This window comes from Hemiscyllium ocellatum, chromosome 13 (assembly GCF_020745735.1).
Source record: "Hemiscyllium ocellatum isolate sHemOce1 chromosome 13, sHemOce1.pat.X.cur, whole genome shotgun sequence".
Taxonomy (NCBI): Eukaryota; Metazoa; Chordata; class Chondrichthyes; order Orectolobiformes; family Hemiscylliidae; genus Hemiscyllium; species Hemiscyllium ocellatum.
Genome location: NC_083413.1, coordinates 22,484,206 through 22,498,673, shown reverse-complemented (window position 1 = coordinate 22,498,673; position 14,468 = coordinate 22,484,206). Strand labels below are relative to the sequence as shown.

The window sequence follows — 14,468 nt, the reverse complement described above, 5'->3', positions numbered from 1 at the left end:
ATTGTGTACTGAGCTCTCGGGGAATGGGATTGGGTATGGAGTGCTCGGAGAGTGGGATTGGGTACTGAGCTCTAAGGGAGTGAGTTTGGGTACTGTGCTCTCAGGGAGTGCGCTGGGTACCGGGCTCCATCGGCTTCTTGTGGAATGCTATTTGGTACCCAGTTCTTGGGGAATGGGATTGGGTACTGGTCTCTCAGGGAGTGGGTTTGGTACTGAGCTCTCGGGGAGTCTGATTGAATACCAGTTTCTCAGGGAGAGAGATTGGGCTCCAGGAGAGTGAATTTAGGTACTGTGCTTTGTGGCCTGCATTCTTGGAGAGTGGGTATTGGGTACTCAGTTCTCGGAATGGGGGTTGGGTTCTGAGTTCTCGGAGTGTTTTATTGTATAATAAGCTCTTAGGGAATGAATTTGGGTACCAAGCTGTCGGGGAATGGAATGGAGTACCAAGCTCTGGGACTAATGGGCTCTCGGTGAGTGGGATTGTGTTTTGGGCTCTCAGGAATGGGAAGGTGTATCTAGCTTTTGGAGAATGGGATGGGATAATGGCCTCTCAGGGTGTGGGATGGGGTCCTGAACTCCAGGGGAATGAGATGAGGTAACTGACTTTTGGAGAATGGGATAGGATAATGAGCTCCTGGGGAGTGGGATGCGGTGATGGGCTCTTGGGGAATGGGATGGGGTAACTAGGCTCTCTGAGAGTTGGTTGGAGTAATGGGCTTTCGTGGAGTGTATAAGGTACTGAGGTCTCAGAGAATGGGATTGGGTCATGCGCTCATGGGGAGTGGTGGCTCTTAATTCTTGCGGGCATGTTTCTACTCCTCACTGCAATGCACATGTGAAGCAACAATGTCAGGTATTTCTGAGCATAATTCGGGAGGCACAGCAGAAATTCATATTATGGCAGAAGCAACATATTAATGGGAGGATGAGTTAACCATGTCTGACAAAGGATATCGGGAAGAACATAAAAGCAAAAGAAAAAGCTCACAATTTGGTGAAGGTTAGTGGGAAGTTTGGAGATTTAGAAGCCTTTAAAAACCAGCAGAGGATAACTAGAACAGCAATAAGGGTCATGAAAATGAAATATGAGAGTAAGCTAGCTAGTAACATAAAAGAAGATTGCAGGAGTCCCTTTGATAGTTAAAAAGTAAAAGGGTCAATTGGACTGCTGGAACATGAGGCTGGTGAAGTAGAAATGGTGGAGAAACTGAATCAGTTCCTTTGCATCAGTTTTCAGTGAAAGATACCAGCAGCATATTAGAACTTCAAGAAAGTCAGTGGTTAGAGATAAGTATAGAGGCCAGGTATAGAAGAAGATGCTGGTGAAGCAGAAAAGTCTGAAGTTGGAGAAATCACCAGGACTGGATGGATTACACCCCAGAGTTCTGAAAGAAATAGCTGAGGAGGTTGTAGAAGCATTGGTAGTGATTTTTCAGGAATCACTAGAGTCAGTGACGATACTAGAGGACTGGAAGATGGCAAGCGTATCACCTGTCTTTAAGATGAGAGAGAGGCAGAAGAACCCGGAAACCATTGGCCAGTTAGTCTGACCTCAGTGTTGGTAAGATTTTAACTACTGGCATGGATAAAAGATTAGCTGACTGGCAGAAGGTAAAGAGTAGGAGTGAAGGGGTCTTTTCCAGGATGGCAGCCACTAGTAGAATTTGTAGGGGTCAGTTTTTGGACCACAACTGTTAACATGATACATTAACGATTTGGATAAAGGAACTGAGACCATTGTAGCTAAGTTTGCAGATGACACAAAATAGGTTGAGGGACAGGTAATGTTGAAGCAGGGAGGCTGGAGAAGAAATTTGGATAGGCTAGGCAAATGGACAAAGTAGTGTCAAATGGAATACAGTGTGGCAAAGTATGAGGTAGGAAAAACAAAGACAGACTATTTTCTAAATGCAAAAAAGGCTTCAAAAATCTGAAAGGCAAAAGAATTAGGGAATGTGAGTTTAGGATTCTCTTAAGGTTAACATGCAAATTCACTTGGCGGTTGGAAGGCAAATGTAATTATGGCATTCATTTTCAAGAAGACTAGAATAGAAAGCAGGGATATATTGCTGAAGTTGTATCAGGCTCTGGTCAGACTGCATTTGGAATATTATAAGCAGTTTTAGGATCATATCTAAGGAAAGATGTGCTAATATTGGATTGGTCCAGAGGAGATTTACAAGAATGATCCCAGTGATGAAGGGCTTATCATATGATGAGTGGCTGAGAATTCAAGGTCCAAACTTGATGGAGTTTAGAAGGATCAAGTGGGATCTGTTTGAAATTTACAGGATACTGAGAGGCCCGGATAGAGTGGATGCAGAGATGAATTTTGCTATAGTTGGAGAGACTATGACAGGGGGCACATCCTTAGGTTAAAGGGATGACTCTTTAGAACTGAGATGAGGAATTGCTTCAGCGAGAGGGTGGTGACACTGTGGAACTATTGCTGTAGAAGGTTGTGGAGGCCGCATCATTGAGTGCATTTTAGACATAGATAGATTCTGGATTAGTAAGGGAATCAAGGAAGCAGGCAGGAGAATGGGGTTGTGAAATATATCAGCCATGATTGAATGGCGGAAGTGACTCAATGGGCTGCATGGCTTAATTCTGCTGCTGTATCTTATGGTCAGTGTTTGGGTCCTTGCTTATCCTGAAACAGATTAATGATCTTGACTTTGGGTACAGTACTCATTTTCAAAATTTGTGGAAGATGCAAAATTTAGAATCATTTTAAAATAAAGAGGGTAATGGACAGGTTGGTGGAATAGATGATTTGGCAACAGATGAATTTAGTAGAAATGTGATGTAGAACATGGAGCGACAACAGAAAATAAAGGATGTGTTTCTCAAGGATATGCTCAGGCAGATGGACCTTGGTGTATATATGCTTTAGTCATTAAGGGTGGCAGAATAGGTTGACAGAGTCATTAATGAAGTCCACAGTATATAAAACTTTATTAATAAAGTCTTAGATTACAAGATTATTTTAAACTTGTGTAACAGTTTGGTTTGGCCTCAACTGCAGTACCACATGCAATTCCAAGCACCAGACTTCAGGAAATATATCAAGATATTGGAAAGAGTTCAGAAAAGATTGAAAAGGATGATCCTGGGGATGAGAAACTTGAGTTAACTTTAAAGATTAGAGAAGTTAGGGCTGTTTCTTGGAAGAAATGAAGATTGTGAAGAGATTTGATAAAATGTATTCAAGTCATGAAGGACAGAGTAGATAGGTGAAAACTTTTCTTCCTGTTAGAAGAACCTAGACTAAAGGGACACAGATTTAAGGTGAGAAATAGCTCAAAGAATCAGTGAAGATGTGAGTAGAATTTTTTTCAAGCACTGATTGGTTTAGATCTGGAATGTGCTGCTTGAAAATAGAGAGTTAGCTGTGAAGCATTCAGGAAGGATTTGGTTGATTATTTGAACAGGGAGAATGTGCAGAATTATGGAGAACAGACCAGGGTATGGCAAAAGGTGCATTGCTGATTTGGAGTCCTGGTTCTCGACACAACATGCTGAAAAGCCTCCTGTGCAACACTTTAGTGATTTCATGAGGTTATCAGGCAAATTGCAAAGAGTGGGATGGCTGTTCCTGGAACTTAACAGGTAATGAAATCCAACCAGGTTGCTTTTCAGGACACAGTAGTTAGAAAGAGACAATCTACAATTCATTCACTCCTGAAACAAATATCTGATACTCAGGTGGCTTGCCAGATCAAGACTCTAACCAGTTGGAGGTCTGCAATATTTTCATCCTCTGACAGATTTCCCGACAATTCAGGACAAACCGGTTAACGTTTGTTATGAAGATGTGGGTGTACCTTTTAAGGGTGTTAAAAGCAGCAGAACTACCAAACACAGCACCAAGTGTTCTCAAAAAGGCCACAATGTAATACTGGGTCAAATAACTCGATTATTTCATTGTCTTGAGACAAAAACAAATTTGAATTTGGCCAATTAGTTTAAATTATACCCTGGCAAAATATCAAATGCCAATCCACTTTGAATTGAGTATATTGGCAATCTTAAAAGCCAATGACACAATCAGGTGGTATAAGACCAGGGAAAATTGAACAGTTGATAGAACTGTCAAGTCCTAGCATGTAACAGACTGCTGAAAAAATATATCTCTTAAAATTGCCTTTTCAATCAGTAACCTGTGACACAGAAATTCCTAACAAAGAGAAAAGAAGACACAGGAAGATGTGTAAATCTTAATTGGAGTTTTATCTGACTAGTATTATAGAAGGGAAGGTAAAAGATAGTTTAGAGAAAGAAATTGTAAATAGTGGTTAGTTAATTATTCTCTGTTCTACTTTAAGAAATAAAATTGTTAATTTTTACTTTACATAGTTTTTGGCCACTCAAATTTTACAGATTACTGCATGGGATAAATCTTTTCTGTGTTGTTGGTTTTAAATTAGCAGGAGAAGTTACTCCATGTTGTAACAGTTATGTGCTGCATGATCTTTTCTAAACAAAGCATCTCTGTGCTTTAAGCACAGCAACAAGCAGATCTCTGGACTGGAGATCTATAGGAAGAGAATAAAGAGGTGAAGGAAGTCAACCTTTAGGCAAGATTGGTCTGTAAATGTGCCACCTGGGAATGCTGACAGTAATGGTTTACTTCTGCCACTTGTTTTTTGTAAAGAGTTTGCACATGTTGATAAGCTAAGTTGTCAACTTTGCCTCCCAACACTTAATATTCTTTAGTACCTTAACTCCAATGTGATGTGTACCTGAAGGTATACTTCCTCTCTAATCTCTTAAATTACATCACAATGGTGACTATATTTAAAAGTACTTCATTGACTGTAATTTGCTTTGAGATGTCTTGCAGTTGTGAAAAGCATGATAAAGAAGTGAGCCCTTTTTATTCTACTGTATCTCACTGTAGATTATAACCTTTTACTCGCTGCCTGAGAGTTTAGCAAGAATAGTAGTTGAATGAGGCTTTCTTGTTGTGATGGTCATGATCCCTGACCAATAGTTCTAATATATGACTACTCATAGTGTCCCTGGCCTCTGTCAGTCATTTCCTTAACAATTTGAGAACCGTGTCTGGAATGGAAGAGTGCATCTTCTTTGAGAAAAGCTGCCTTTTCCTGCCATGCTTCCAGGAACTAGGCTCCTATTTGAAATGACCAAAGGACATAATAGGTAAGACTTATTTGCAAATGATCTTTGAGTCTGTCCAAGCCTCCAGCTATCAATTCTGGGGACTTACTTTCCTTGCAAAAAAAACACAGCAAATATGCATCATCAGCTTGTAATGAAATGCAGGACCTTCCTGCATAGTTTGCCATCCAATGTAGACTTTGGACTTGTCCCGATAGGATGATGTCTGCGTTCGGCCATTGCTAGCTTCTCTTCAATGTCAATTTATTATTCACATTGTTCCACTTGTGAATTTTATTTTTTGGGACCCTGATGTTGAGATGATGAGAGTGTGTGAGGGGCACATTATTTCATTACATGTGGAATCTATGAAACAGAAAAGAGAACACTGCCATCTTCAGTTGCAAACCATCCAGAGTCTGATACAAGTGCATCACGAGTGCAGTGTTTGTTCTGTGCCTTATGCTTTGGTTTATTAAAACCCAGTCTATTATGGGCGTAGGTAAGGTGTGACTGTGTTAAAGATAATTTAATAACAAGGGTCTTGTTCTGTTCTATTTTGTTTACCTGTTTATACAGGTTTGCAGGTGCAATAGAATTTTGAAAGTTGATGTGGAAAATTGTCAGACCTGATAGTTGATCGCTATGTTTCCTCTCTCCAATGGGAAATAATGAGTTATAATTCCGTTTTGGACATTTGATGTTCACTTTGTTAATGATGCAAATCAATGGTCTTCATTAAATCTACAGATTGTGCTTTGAGCTGTAATTTTGACCTTGACCTGTGCAGTTGGACACAATCTAAGACAGACGAATTGGACTGGAAGCGCATCAGTGGATCAACACCATCAGCTCTTACAGGGCCTTCTTATGATCACACCAGTGCAGGTAGGTGATATAAGATTCTTGTCTTATCATGAGGGATTCAGAACATGCTAGACATAGCACCAGGCCCACCTAAACTGAGGTATGAACCCAACAATGTAGCACTGTGGTTTTCCAGAATATTCAGATAATGCATCACTGTTAACTGCACAATGGCAGTATGGAAAATTATCTAAGTATATCCTGTCCACAATATGCATGTAAAAACCATTCAGACCATTTAATTCATTCCATGTGTTATCACAAAATGACTGACAGCATTGAGCACTTTTAAGGTTGTGGACCCAGCACTGAACATTTGTACACTGGGACTAACCAAGCTATTTCAGTATTGTAGGAGAAAGTGAGAACTACAGATGCTGGAGATCAGAGCTGAAAAATGTGTTGCTGGAAAAGCGCAGCAGGTCAGGCAGCATCAAAGAAGTAGGAGAATCGACGTTTTGGGCAGAAGCCCTTCTTCAGGAATGAGGAGGGTGTGCCAAGCAGGAACGCCCCTCCCCCAACTCCCTCCTCCCTACCTTTATCTTAGCCTGCTTGGCACACCCTCCTCATTCCTGAAGAAGGGCTTATGCCCGAAACGTCGATTCTCCTGCTCCTTTGATGCTGTCTGACCTGCTGCGCGTTTCCAGCAACACATTTTTCAGCTATTTCAGTATTGTGACAACACTGGTATCTGCCAAGCAATGTAGAAAGTTACCTGTGTGTCCTGCACACACAAAAAAAGACACATTGAACTAAATTAATTGCTGCTCAGCCACTCTACTCATAAACATCACTAAAATAATGGAAGGTATCATTGTCAGTACAATCATGCTGCATTTATTCTACAATAACTGTTCACTGGTGCTTAATTTGGGTTCTGCCAGGCCCAATCAGTTTCTGACATCATTACAATCTTAGGTAAAGCATGGACAAATGATGTGAACTTGAAAGGAAATGAGGCAACGGTAAGGCAGGATTTGACCAACAGTAGTATTGAGGGGTCACAATAAAACTGAAGTCAACGGGAACCGGGGAAAACCCTCTACTAGTTGGCGTCAGTAATACTGAGTACAAAGGAAGGTTTTTTTTTTGTTTGTTGGAAACAAACTGCTGCAATTTCACAGGATACTGATCTAACATAAAAATCATCAGCTGCTTCACCTATGATCATTTCACCATCTTAAGGTCAAAGGTGATAATGCTCACTGCTGATTATGCAATGTTCAGCACCATTTATGACTCTTCAGAAACTACAAATACAGCAAGTGCTGGACATCATTCAGGCCTAAGCTGATAAATGACAAGTAACATAAGCACCACACAAATGCTGGGTAAGTAGCACCTCCAATAAGGCGTAATCCAATCATTTCCCCTTGACATTTAATATCATTACCATTACTGAAACCCCCACAATCAAAGTCCTGGGCTATCATTGACCAGAAACCAAATTGGACCAGCTTTGAAAATACTCAGACAGATCAGAGGCTCGAAATTCTGTGCTGAGTAACTCATCTCGTGATTCCTCAATGCTTGTTCACTATCTGCAAGGCACAAGTCAGGAGCACAATGCCTGGATAAGTGCAGCCCCAATAATCCTCAAGAAGATTGACACTATCCAGGGTACAGCAATGGCTTGATTGGTGCTCCATCTAACAATTTTAACATTCGCTCCCTACACCACTGATGCACAGTGGCAACAGTGTGTACTGTCCGCAAGATGCACTAACGTGCCAGTGCTCCTGTGGTACCACATATCAGTCCTGCAATCTCTAACATTGCGAAGGACAAGAGCAACAGATACAAGGAAATAACACACCTCAAAATTTCTATTCACGTTACACATCATGCTGACAAAGAGCTATATCGCCGTCCATGTCATTTTGGCAAAATCCTGGAACTCCCTCCCAAACAACACTTTGGGTATTCCTGCACTGCATGGAGTGTAGCGGTTCAAAAATTCAATCCGCCTCCACCTTCTCAAAGGCATCTAAAAATGTGCAATGAATGGCAGCCTTGTCGGTGATGATTGTATCCCCTGAATACGTTGCAAAAAAAGCCATTTACTGTCCTGTCAAAAGCAAAAAGTGCTGGGCTCATGTGAATTTCTGAGAATTATTTTTCAATTTTTTTCAATTTGGGCATCCTTGGCAAGGCCATCCTTTGTTGCTCATCATGGAAGAGGCTATTGGTATTCAGCAGCATTCAGGGACCGAGATGTGAACCCCACCATGGTATATGATAGAATGTGAATTCACAAAAAATCTGGAGCTAAAAGACTAATGATAAGCATGAAATGATTGTTGGAGAAAACCAATCTATTGATGAATATCCTAAAGTGAAGAAAACTGCTGTCCCTAGCTGGTCTGTCCTTAATGTGACTCCAGACCCACAGCAATGTGGTTGACTTTTCCCATGTGGCAAGCCTCTTAGTTGTATAAATCATGACAAAGCCTAAATAAATGAATGAAACCTGATACCAACAAAGACACTGGAAATGGCAGTGGCAAACCCAGCATGTATGAAAGAATCCAGGTCTCCATTTGTTCAGTGACTGAAAATGGTATGCTCCATTTGTACTGAACTAATTCTTCTGCAGCCTGAAATAAAGTAGTGAATACCCAATGCAGGTCTGTTATCTCCACAAGAGATAGACAGCAGAGGTACGTAGTGGGAGAATTCTTTCCTTTATTAGTGAAAAGTAAATCCTGAGCTGAGGACACATTGTGGTCTAGTCTAGACTTCTGAACAATGTCCAGACTGCAGAATGGGAGAATTACCTGAAGATATGGGTGCTTGGTCCACAAGGAATGGATAAGGAGATTGAGTGGTTTGCATTGTGTTCTTACACAATTTCACACAGAGACTAAACATATTCAGAAGTTGTTGTGGTTCTGTTCGCCGAGCTGGAAGTTTTTGTTCCAAACGTTTCGTCCCCTGGCTAGGCGACATCATCAGTGCTTTGGAGCCTCCTGCGAAGCGCTTCTTTGATGTTTCTTCCGGTATTTATAGTGGTCTGTCCTTGCCGCTTCCTGTTGTCAGTTTCAGCTGTCCGCTGTAGTGGTTGGTATATTGGGTCCAGGTCGATGTGTTTGTTGATGGAGTTTGTGGATGAATGCCATGCCTCTAGGAATTCCCTGGCTGTTCTCTGTCTGGCTTGCCCTATGATAGTGGTGTTGTCCCCGTCGAATTCATGTTGCTTGTTGTCTGTGTGTGTGGCTACTAGGGATAGCTGGTCGTGTCGTTTCGTGACGAGTTGATGTTCATGTATGCGGATTGTTAGCTGTCTTCCTGTTTGTCCTATATAGTGTTTTGTGCAGTCCTTGCATTGTACTTTGTACACTATAGTGTACAAAATACCATGCAAGGACTGCACAAAACACTATATAGGACAAACAGAAAGACAGCTAACAATCCGCATACATGAACATCAACTAGCCACGAAACGACACGACCAGCTATCCCTAGTAGCCACACACACAGACAACAAGCAACATGAATTCGACTGGGACAACACCACTATCATAGGGCAAGCCAGACAGAGAACAGCCAGGGAATTCCTAGAGGCATGGCATTCATCCACAAACTCCATCAACAAACACATCGACCTGGGCCCAATATACCAACCACTACAGCGGACACCTGCAACTGACAACAGGAAGCGGCAAGGACAGACCACTATAAATACCGGAAGAAACATCAAAGAAGCGCTTCGCAGGAGGCTCCAAAGTACTGATGATGTGCCTAGCCAGGGGACGAAACATTTGCAACAAAAACTTCCAGCTCGGCGAACAGAGCCACAACAACGAGCACCTGAGCTACAAATCTTCGCACAAACTTTGAATATTCAGAAGTTCTTAAACATATATTCGTATTCACTTCACTGCTTGAGTGCAGATAGAACAATATTCCGAAGGTCAACAGAGCAGTACAACTGTTTGGTACCCATCCACAATCTTAAACAACACTGACACAATGCAAAAGTGTATACCATCTATCAGTATCCAATAATAAATTATCAAGATTTTGTTAACAATACCGTCTGAACCCACAATCTTTACCACTTATGAGGACTAGGACAGGAAAAGCCACCTTGAACAAACCCATCTCTAAATCATGAAGTAAATTGACATAACACTCATAGTTCATTATTTCACTGTCTCTGAGTGAAAATCCAGGAACATTCTTGCGAACAATACTGTGGGATACCTGCACAAAAGTACAGCAGTACTTAATAATCACCTTCGCCTGATCAAGGATATTTTTGAATGGGTAGCAAATAATGTTCTTGGGAGGGATTCTCTACTCAATGATTTGTTTTCAATGCAAGGAGACTTGTTTGTAACCAGTGAGCTTAATTGTATGCCCAGGTGGTTACTACATCTACATTGAAGGCAATGAAGGCAACGAAGGAGACAAAGCCCAACTGGTCAGTGCTCCGTGTAATAAGACAGGGGATAGGTGCTTGCGGTTCTGGTATCACATGTATGGAGTGGCTCAGAGCATGGCTTTGAATGTTTACCAGCTTGAAGTTGGGCTTCCCCCAATACTGATGTGGTCAGAGAGAGGCAATAAAGGAGACCAGTGGATCGCAGCAGCAGTGAACCTACACCTGTCTGGAAAATCTCAGGTAAGCTGTGTGGCTAATAATTTAGTGATTTATTTTGGCTGTACTTCTCTTTTTGAAACATTCGCATAGCTTGCGTATTTAAAATCTCAGGTAAGCTGTGCAGTGAATAGTTTGGTGATTTTGTTTTATTGTGCTTTTCTTTTTGAAGAATTTGCATAGATTGTGACTTTAATTGGAAGCCAAATAGAGTTTTCTTCATTCTTTATCAAATCAAATTAAACACAAATTAGTGGAGATATGTGGATCTGTTTTAACATGGAACATTCCGTGAAATGATGTCTTCATCCGATACCCTACTGTTACTGGATGCTTGAAACGTTGATTCTGCTGCTTCTCGGATGCTGCTTGACCAACTGCACTTTTCCAGCACAATACTCTTTGACTCAGATCTCCAGCATCTGCAATCTTTACATTTTCCAGGGCGATGCTAATGTTCTCTTAGCAAAAGAGAAGTTGCTGGAGAAACTCAGCAGGTCTGATAACATCAGTAGAGGGAAATTATTGCCAGACCTGCTGAGGTTCTCAACCAATTTCTGTTTTCTTCCAGATTTCCAGCACTTCTTTTGTTTTGTGTTCGCTGATATTCTGTTGTTTACTTTGGCATTGGCATCTTCTGCCTGCTGTTATTATGGTGCTTCCTCTTATAGATTCTCATTGAAGCAGTCCGGGGCAATGACTATCGTAGTGATGTGGCTGTAGATGACATTTCCTTCCATTCTGGATGTTGCGGAGGTTTGTAACTGTGACTAATTTTCTAAAGACTGCTGTAATTGATCAATTACATGACTTAAGTAGAGATGAACATAGTTAGATCGTAAGCAGTTGGAGGAGGAATAAGCTACTTCCCTCCCCTGTCACATTTTGTCACTCAGTATGATCGTGAATGATCTTGTGCCTCAGCTCGATTTTACAACCTGTTTCGATTCCGTGAGATTCCTATATGTTTCTCTACTTCAGCATGAAGTATACTCAATGATGTATAATCCACAGACTTCAGGGGGACAGAGTTCCAAGGATTCACAAAGGTCTGTGATACCTTTTGCCGCATCTCAGTCCTCTAGATTCTTCTGAATTTATACATTTATTATTTTCTCTGCAGACAATTGTGACATAACAAGCACAGTGAGCACTCCAACTCCAACCAGTACCGTCCCTCCTGTCACAACAGGTAAATGAAAGCAGGCTGTATATGATCTGGATCCTCGATAAAGGTGATTTGTTGCTGTCTTATTGACAAGGATTTGTCAGGGTATAACTAGAAACTGCGACTTTGTTTGCTGATCCTACATTTGTATTAATTAAGACAAACTGGTGCGGATTCTATTTGATTGTCTTGAAAACGTGAAATTCTGAATAGGTGTAAATTTGATAATTTGATAATGTGAAAAAAATGGGAGAAGTCAGCTTCAAGCTGATTGCAAATATTGCTGCATAAGTCAAACACCAAAGTGTGGAAGCTGAGCAGTTGTTTGTATTGTCATCCCCATGGCACAGACTGCGTCCTCCTCGTTGTAGTGTCTGTGACTAGGTCAAAATATCCTTCATCATCGACCGTGTCCCGTTCCCTCAGGTTGTTGAATGTTTCAATGAGAGCACCTCTCATTGCTGTAGATTCCAGTATATGCCCCGACGCAACCTGTTGAACCTTTGTTTGTAAGAGAAGCAACTTGTCCTGAGAATGGACAAGTGACTTTTCTCTGAAGTGCTTGTCAAGCATTTGTGTGGAAAGAAAACAGCAGTCGATTGGGGGGGAATCCAACTTGTTTTTCGATGGATTGTGACAATACCAACTGACATTTATTTTCTACATCATTTCCAATTATTTAGAATCTTCCTGCACCGTGCAAGGTGATCCTCACTACAACACTTTTGATAAGCAATCACATGACTTCATGGGAACATGCACATATACCCTATCGAAACTCTGTGACGCCAGCAGTGCTCTGCCCTATTTCAATGTTGAAGCGGCAAATGAGCGCAGATCAGGGAATTCCTACGTGTCGTACGTTAAACATGTCAACGTTAATGTTTACAATCATAGAATAGTACTGGAGAAGGGACACGTGGTGAAGGTAAGAATTTGATATTTTGAGTACTTGATCAAGCATATTGAACGGTGGGTTTGCTGAGGAATGAATCAATGTGGTTTTGCATGTTTCCAGGTCGATGGAGAAGTGGAGGTGCTACCTGTGTCAGTCTCGTCTGGTGTTGATGTTGGCCGAAGTGGAAAGTATATGGTTGTTAGCACCGATTTTGGATTGAGAGTGAAGTTTGATGGGAAGCATCGAGCAGTTGTAACCCTTCCCAGTGTTTTCAAGGGGAAGGTGTGTGGAATGTGTGGAAACTACAATGATGATAGAAGAGACGATTTCCTCAATCCGGATGGAGTGATGGAGCCCGATTCCGTCAGTTTGGGAAACAGCTGGCAGAGTGGAAATGATACGAGGTACGGTGTATGGGAGGTTTCAGGCTGTCTCTGTTCCTTGATAAAACCTGCGAGTTTCCAATCACTACCATTATTCCATTTGCATGTAGACCTTTTACTAGCTTTTAAATGTATGTTTCTCATTGGAGGTGCTGCTGTTCTTGCAGGTGTGCTCCTGACGTCGGTATCAGACCAAATTGTACTGATGACAAAAAGCAGATGATAGAAAGTAAATCTTACTGTGGCATAATTGTGGATCCGGGCAGTCCGTTCAAAGCGTGCCACTCTGTCGTGGACCCGAAGGTTTATTTTGCTGAATGTGTGTACGACTTGTGCGCATTGGACGTGCATACAGGCTCTCTGTGCAGTAGTTTGCATTCCTACGCAGATGCATGCCAGTCGAAGGGAGTGAGAGTGGAAGCCTGGAGGAACGCGACCTTCTGCCGTAAGTGTTTGAGAGTATTTTGTTTGATGAATAAGTTATACGTGATGAAGACAGAAAAACTTTGGGTCGCTTTGAACCATTTAGTTTTCATTAAATTCCTTTTATCTAATAATCTTATGTAAAATATGTTGACTCTCCTTTTGAATTCTCTTCCCAGCTTTAAATTGTGGAGTGAATAGTCACTATGAGCATTGTGGCTCAGCATGTCCTGCTAGCTGTGTCAATCCCAATGCTCCATCCAGCTGCTCCCAGCCATGCGTGGAAGGCTGTCTGTGTGACCGTGGGTACGTTTTGTACAATGACAGGTGTGTGCGAAGAGATCAGTGTGGTTGCTGGTCTGAAGGCAAACATTATCCAGTGGGATCTGAATTCTGGACGGATGATACCTGTTCAACAAAGTGTAGTTGTCCTTCTGCAGGCAGTAAACTAGTTTGCTGGAGCACAAGGTGTGGCACGGATTCATACTGCGGAGTTGTGGACGGAGTTCCTGGTTGCTATGAGCACACGTACGGCATCTGCAGAGTTCATAACGACCCACACTACAATACGTTTGACAAGGCGACGCATCATTTCATGGGGACGTGTACATATACGATCGCCAAGCTGTGTGCAAATTCTTCAACTCTTCCATACTTTAACATCGAAGCAAAGAATGAACATCGAGGCAACGCTAAAGTTTCTTACGTTCAGAGAGTTCGAGTAGCTGTTCACAGTCACAGTGTTTGGATTGTGAAGCACGAATGTCACCGTGTGTTGGTATGTGTGTAACTACTAGATTGGGTTTTCTAAAATGCTGACTTTAGTCTGAAATATCCTTTACTTGGGACTTCTATTAGAATGGGAGGTGAATGACTGGGAGTATATTGCAAAGGTGGAATGATTATCATGGCATTTACCACTTGTATCTAAAGTGAAACAGAACAAAATGAACGTGTGCACCAATCTGATGTGAAATATAGCGTTTACTGTACATTGCTGTA

The 14,468-nt window shown here is 41.6% G+C and overlaps 1 protein-coding gene across 1 annotated transcript in view; it reads left to right on the top strand.

Annotated features, from left to right (window-relative positions):
• The first annotated feature begins 402 nt into the window (after positions 1-402).
• LOC132821703 (IgGFc-binding protein-like) overlaps positions 403-14,468 on the top strand; it is a 111,329-nt gene continuing 97,263 nt past the window's right edge. Inside the window, exons 1-8 of the mRNA XM_060834409.1 lie at positions 403-470; positions 5,915-6,012; positions 10,359-10,618; positions 11,266-11,350; positions 12,446-12,690; positions 12,781-13,064; positions 13,211-13,488; positions 13,646-14,244. Coding sequence (XP_060690392.1) covers positions 403-470; positions 5,915-6,012; positions 10,359-10,618; positions 11,266-11,350; positions 12,446-12,690; positions 12,781-13,064; positions 13,211-13,488; positions 13,646-14,244 — 1,917 coding nt within the window. The remainder of the gene's footprint in view (positions 471-5,914; positions 6,013-10,358; positions 10,619-11,265; positions 11,351-12,445; positions 12,691-12,780; positions 13,065-13,210; positions 13,489-13,645; positions 14,245-14,468) is intronic.